At 36.0% G+C, this 6,957-nt stretch overlaps 1 protein-coding gene across 1 annotated transcript; it reads left to right on the forward strand.

Annotated features, from left to right (window-relative positions):
• The first annotated feature begins 292 nt into the window (after positions 1–292).
• Positions 293–2,606, forward strand: LOC145683454 (sodium- and chloride-dependent GABA transporter 1-like). The gene has a single exon (XM_081754790.1). It carries the CDS (start codon positions 356–358, stop codon positions 2,498–2,500), a length of 2,145 nt encoding a protein of 714 aa, XP_081610916.1. The 5' UTR covers positions 293–355; the 3' UTR covers positions 2,501–2,606.
• The last annotated feature ends 4,351 nt before the right edge of the window (positions 2,607–6,957 follow it).

Below are 6,957 nucleotides of genomic sequence, written 5' to 3' on the forward strand. Positions count from 1 at the left end.
ATAAGAGCACACTTCGATAAGGGGAAACTTCGATTAAACATATGGAAATGCTCTTGCCACCACAAACTCATGAGTCATGTTTTGAGACTGAACCAGGAACATTCGTATCAGAGGAGAGTGTTTTTCCGCTGTGCCACTAAGTCTACCCTCTCACTTGCTTTTCTATTTAAACCTTAACATTATGAACTTATTTAATAATGTTCTTGAACTTTTGTGGTTTTATATTCTGGTACGATTGTTGAGTGACCATAGAAATTCATAGAGAAAATAATTCAGAATTTGTCACTATTATGATACGTAATGTTTGAAATATAAGAAGAAACAGTTTGTTTAAAATATTTTCTTAATAAGCGTTATGTCTTTCTTGAAATATATTCCAAAAGCAAAGGTCTCTCAATCGAATCTTCCAGGAACATCAGGTGTTGAGAAAGTTCCTAAAGGTTCCAGAAGGAGTCTTGGAGTTCAAGAAGCAGAAGCTAATAACTCTTTATCAGTGAGAAAAGCAGGTACTGGGGTTTTCCCTCATCGCGATTCCGACCATCATCTAAGAAGGCAGAGAATACGCAAGCATAGAAAGCACACTCAATTGGTTAAAGTGAGAGATTGGTCTGGAGAGGACACTGTAATTAATGAACACGAATTGGATAATAAAGAAACCACGGTTACTTTTGCCCTAATGGCTACAGAGCATACAATAAGCGACGAAGACAGAACCCCTGATTTTAGAGACATCGAAAAAGAAACATCATTTATAATGATTGACCCAGACGCCTACAGACCGGAGAAAGGATCATTTTTGCACTGCCTGGAATACACGTTTTATAAATTTGGTTATTCTTTAAACTTAGGAAGCATATGGCGATTTCCTTACATCAGTTATATGTATGGAGGTGGTGGATTTTTAATTCCGTATGTTGTACTGGTGTTTTTATGTGGAATTCCAACTTTCTATATTGAATTTAGTCTTGGAGAGTATACAGGAAACGGATTTATTGGTATCTATGATATATGTCCCCTGTTTAAAGGTGCTGGTTATGCTGTGCTGATCATCAACTTACTTTGTTGCTCCTATTATTGTATTATCATATCATATGGTTTGTGTTACCTGTCCCAGTTATTGAGAAACACCATCTCCTATAATATATGCGATCAAAGATGGAGTGATGATAGTTGTGTGGAAGTAACAACATTCAGCGACAGAAAAGACGGAACCTACTCTTTTCAAACAGAAATTTCAGAAGATCGTGGAAATCAAACAGCACAAATGGACGCTGTATATAATCATTATTTACATAAAGCCATCTTGCGTACATCGAAGAATCCATTTCTTATCGAGGGCTACGTTGAGCAACTGTTGATATCTTTAATAGCTGTGTATTTATTACTGGCTATATGTTGTAACTACGGTTGGAGAACAGTTAGTAGAATGTTGTATTTATCAACAATCCTAGGTTACATCCTTCTTCTAGTTCTTTTAGTGCGTTCAGCTACACTCCCTGGTGCTAAAGACGGAGTCAAAAAATTGTTTATACCTGATAAAGAACAAATTGTGAAGATAGAAACATGGGTTGATGCTACGGTTCAGGTGTTGTTTTCTATTGGACTTGGTTTTGGAACAGTAATACAAAGAGCAAGGACTAACATGCTTAAGAGTAAACGAAAAACAGAAATACTGTATGTGCCAATCTTTAGTGCAATCGTCAGTGTTCTTTCTGCATGCATAGTCTATTCTGCATTTGGCTATGTGTCTCAAGGCACAGGGATTCCCTTTGAATCTGTAGCCACGGTGGGTCCAGCAATATTATTTGTTGCTTACTCAGTGATTATTTCACAACTTCCTTATTTTATTTTTTGGAACGTATTTGTGTGGTGTTCGTTTATTATTGTCGGGCTGGGTTGTGTATTTACCCAAATTCATGTTACTTTATGCAGTGTTTATGACATAGACACAGATCTAAAAGAAAAACGTGGTACAATTCTGCTGGTCATGATCGTTTTTATGTTCTGCTGTTCATTTGTGGGTTTTACTGACTCCGGAATCTATATTTTAAAATTACTAGACTGGTACACTGCTCCTCTCACCGTTCTTCTTGTGTGTTGCGTTGAAATTGTAATGTCCAGTTGGATCTATTACTCCAAGAAGTTCCAGGAATTGCTGTCACGTATAATGGACGGCATGCTGTTCCGCTTGTGGGCAGTTTGCATCCATTTCATCACACCTGTGATATTTTTATTTGCGTTTGTCTCTAGGATTGTCGTTAATAAAGTGCTTACATATGGTGATGTAACATTTCCGAAATGGACTCAGTACTTTGGAATCGGATTGTCATTATTATCTCTGATAATGTTTCCAGGAGTTTTGTTGTATAAAATACTAGCGTTGACAGGATCCATTAAAGAGCGCTGGAACGAAGGGATAATTCCAAATTACGACTTCGATCGCTTGGACACAACCCTCGAGGATAGAAGACTGAAACCAGTACTAAATACTAAATACTAAAATATTTCATACTGAAGACCCAAATTGACTGCACTTTTTCCCGTTAAGTGTATGAATGTTTGAAATAATGATTACAAATAAACGCGATCTAAAATTATAAAAAAAACTACTTTATTCTAATATCAGTACAAATAAATTCAAAGAAGTAAATTTCAGAGTAAGCTACCAATAATTTAACTTTCTTCATTTGAGAACACCATGAATATATACAGATGTCATCTAGGAAATAATTATTGTTGGCCAATTAAGAAAAAAAGAAACACTTGACTGTTCACTGAAGTACTTGTTTTGAACTTCAACATAATTTCCATCACTATTAAGACAGTCATTGTCATTTCCATCACTATATTTTGTGTTTCCAAATCAAGTGGTAACAAATAGTTTGATTGTATCATCATCTACGAATCTCTTGCCAGGAAGAAAAGCTTGTGCGAAACGAGACTAAAATTAGACAGGATGAGGCCTAGATTAATTAGAGCATAAGGAAATGATTTCCACTCAAAGGGTGTAAGAAGTTGTTGCATAGTAGCCGTTTTATGGGGACGAGCATTGTCGTGAATATAAACACCAGGGTTAACGTGCTAGGTTGCTTCTTTTAGATTGCAATTTTCGTAGGGTTTCACAATAAGTCTTGGCATTGATAATTTTACCGTATATCACAGACGCGAGTATTCTTATTTTCTTGAACATTACCGCAATCCACAGTAAAAATCGTCTTTTATTTTCAACATTGACATCTCTGTGTTGTCAATGGGTCCAACCACACGGTGCGCATAGGCACTGTTTCAATTACACCGCAGCTGCAGCATAAACTGGAAACGGAACTTAATTTCTGGATATGCTCTGTATTGCAAGCATTTCTATTTCAAAAATCAGTTTTTCATTTGCTTAACCAAATTTTATACCATAGATGTAATGCTTTGTGAAACTCAATATCTGGTAAACGATCCGCGATTTCTTAATTCATGAGTACCTGGTAATGTTCATACTAATTCTCAATTCATCTCTATTGAAACACAATAATTTTCACTTCTAGATATCCAAACTATAGTGTGGAGGAGTGGGAGAATGTTATAGAACGACTATGTCTGGTGACATGTTTAAGAGTGAAGATGGTGAGAGATTTCGAGAAACAGTGTTTGACTTTGAATCAGTGGTCTATGAATATGTCTTTCTTGTTTTCTTACTCTTTACTCAAATCGGAAGTGATACAAATCAACCATATCTGGTTGCATCGCTCATCATTATAAAGCAATAATGATACTATATAAAGAGCAACAGGCTTTTGCAATGTATTCTACGTCCTAAGAACATGTTGCGTCTGAGTTTTATATCTTCAATAAAATCGGAAGTGGTAAAACATATACACACCAGTGGTTGATGGGAGCACGAGATTGATTTCAGTCGACTAATAGAAAAGCTACATATTCTGTGTTTTATTTAATATTGAAACATTAACGGCTGAGTTAAGCAATACTTATGGATAGTTAGAAAATTGCTAAAATATGATTCATTCAACATACGCTAATACACCGTTAAGTAGAGGTTTGTGTCTATTACAGTTTGATTTCTTCTAATAGTGGTGCATGTTACCTTAAAAGTGATGCATATAGCACTCACAATTTGAAATATAGATATAGCTTCAACACTTATTATTTTTCTCTCAACATGTTGCAGAACAGTTTTAGTGCAGAATGAAATAGGTGGAGGGTTTTGCTTATGAAGAAGGAAAGTAGAATGCATAACACAATGTTAGTGTCTTTCCTAGGGATGGACGATTGTATGTAACATGGCTGTACAAAACGAAACAATAACCACATGCATCCAAGGTCGTTATTCAACTTTCTGACTCAGTGCAGAATTTTGTTAGAACTGCTTGGAGTGTTACTAATCCAAAATCAAACAAAATTAAATAAATGTAATATAATTTCATACAAAAATAAGTTGTTAACTGCTCATAAAATTCACTGCAGCTGAAAGTTTCTAACCAAAGATCAGATGTGACTTGTTAGAAAAGAAAGGACATATTTTCTTAATTGAAGCGCTTATAGGATAAAGGTGTTATGTAACAAATTGAATATGGCGGGGAAATTGGCTTTCACAACTTTGTCCGTTAACATACCGCCTTCATTGTTTCTAAATATCTGCACTCAGACTAGGACTCACTAAATAATGTGTTACATAGAATGATTAATATATGACAATTACATGTACCGCCAGAATACAACATTTCAATATAACACCTTTATCCTCTAAGTTCTTCAATTGTTTAGTGCAAATATTATTCTTTAGTTTAAATATTGAACATATTTAAACTTTACATAGAGTAATTTGTCGTTGAGTAGTTCAATTATGTTAATAGTCTAGGGGCATATATAATCCCGTGGGATTTTGAATGAAGATATGTTGAGACTAATCGCGCTGTATTTGTAATGAAGCATATATTCAGGTGCTACCAGGTGTATATCCTGATTCCATTGCAGACGCTCTGTATAACGTCATAATTTCAAGATGGCCGCCAGAATATACTTGTTTGCTAATACCTTTTTTCGTTTGTAACTCATTTATGGTTAATTCTATTCAAATTATGTAAATAACGTATTTTGTTCAGAATGAAGAAAGGAAGAGAACAGGTTATTATAATATTTTTGATATATCTTACCGTTTCAGAGGTACAGTCATAGTTTTAAGTTTCTGAGAAAGAAATGCCTGTTGAATATAAAATTACACACTTTACCCATATTCAATCATTGCCAATAAGATCTCTCTTGTCTCATTCAAAATGTAAGGATGCACTAATATTATTTCTCGGAAATAAAGCCATATTCCATGCACAAAAGATTAAAGATAAACTTTTAGTTAGTTGGAGGAATGAGGCAAAGTCATCAGATGGAAATGATGTTAGAGAACTTCTAAAGACTCAAGAGGAAACTAATACCATTTTTTCTACATTCATTGTATATCTCACGCATGAGTGGCAGACATTTTGGTCGGTCTCGGACCTGTGGAATACTTTCTAGACGACTCTTGGTACGTGGACATCTTATAGGTGGCATTTATATTTTTTGTCAAAAGGTTGGGGGACAATGCCCCCCACATAGTTCCGCCCATGATCTCACGTCATTCCACTACCCTGCAGATATGTTCACCAGATACAGACATGTTCATTCTTTCACTGTGATGATCACAACATTTTCCGAAAGACACTATGTTTGTTACCGGATTTGATGCTAATAAACGATTTACTGATATAAATCTCGTTTATTTCAGTATAGGACAGACAAAGGTTCAGGCATTGTTAGCTCTTCATGCACTTTCGGTTAGTGATATTAGTACAGTCAGATTAGGGTTTAACCTTGAAGTAATTTATACAAAGCTGACATTTTATTGGTTGTTCATTGGCCAATCCTCATCTTTCGGTCGTTTCGGAGTTATGACGCCATCAATATGGCTGCCGCCAGAAGTTTCAGCGTTATCTTTAAACATGCGTATTTTCTCAAGGAATAAAAATAGACTCTTTGTTTTAGCACTAAAATGTGGAGAATTGATTGGAAAACACACTACATAAAAGATGTTGCATGTACCGCACTGGTGTTGGGTGAAATTATTGAGTGAAAAATGTAGTTCAGCTAAATTAATAAATTTCGCTCCATTCCGCTAAATTAATAAATCTCGAAGGTAAATAATATAAAGTTGAAATTTTGTGGGATTGTTCATTGTTTTGTCCTCACCTCTCCATGAAAAGTCTCCAGCAATCTGGGAACAGGTTTGGCCGCCATATTGGGAAATGGCAGCAACCTTTATTTCTAAGCTAGTTATACTAAAGTGTTGCGATTTGAAGAATCAGCAGTCCAATGCGATACCCGTAGTGCGACATTGGATGGGTTTTCACTGTTGGTTTTGACCATACCAATTTCAATGTACGTACACTCGATGGCCACAACACATTTCATACCACGGGAGGTATAAAATGTACTACACATATTCCTTCGGTTCCTCAGACATCAACAGTGCCCAGAATAGCTACAAGTATGGTTAAAGGTTCATGGAAAATATGGATTTCTTCCTATTAAAAATATGAAAAGAAATTTGGTAAAGGATTGAAGACAAAACAAGTTTTACCAGTTGAAGACTTAGGAATGAAGAAACCACCATGTCTTCATTCTGCAGAATACCTTGGTTCTGTTTGGAGTAGTGTTTGTTGGCTGATGGCAACACCTAGACCAGGATAGTACAAATCAGGACTTCGATACATTCCATTTAGATGCCCGAGATCGATTCCCGGTGGGGGCAGCTATCCTGAATGAGTTTTTTTTCTGGATTTTCCTTATTCACATCAGGCAAATGCCGTGGTGGTACCTAACTTATAGTCCCAGGCGCTTCCTCCCTTCCCAAATCATATCTTCCTTTCCCCGGATAGTGTGACGTCATCCCTCATACGTGACAGGCTAAGGGGC

This window comes from Thermobia domestica, chromosome 4 (assembly GCF_964235325.1).
Source record: "Thermobia domestica chromosome 4, izTheDome1.hap1.1, whole genome shotgun sequence".
In the NCBI taxonomy this organism is placed as follows: domain Eukaryota; kingdom Metazoa; phylum Arthropoda; class Insecta; order Zygentoma; family Lepismatidae; genus Thermobia; species Thermobia domestica.

Coding starts and splice junctions, on each gene's coding strand:
- LOC145683454 (XM_081754790.1), top strand. CDS start 356: ATGTCTTTCTTGAAATATATTCCAAAAGCAAAGGTCTCTCAATCGAAT.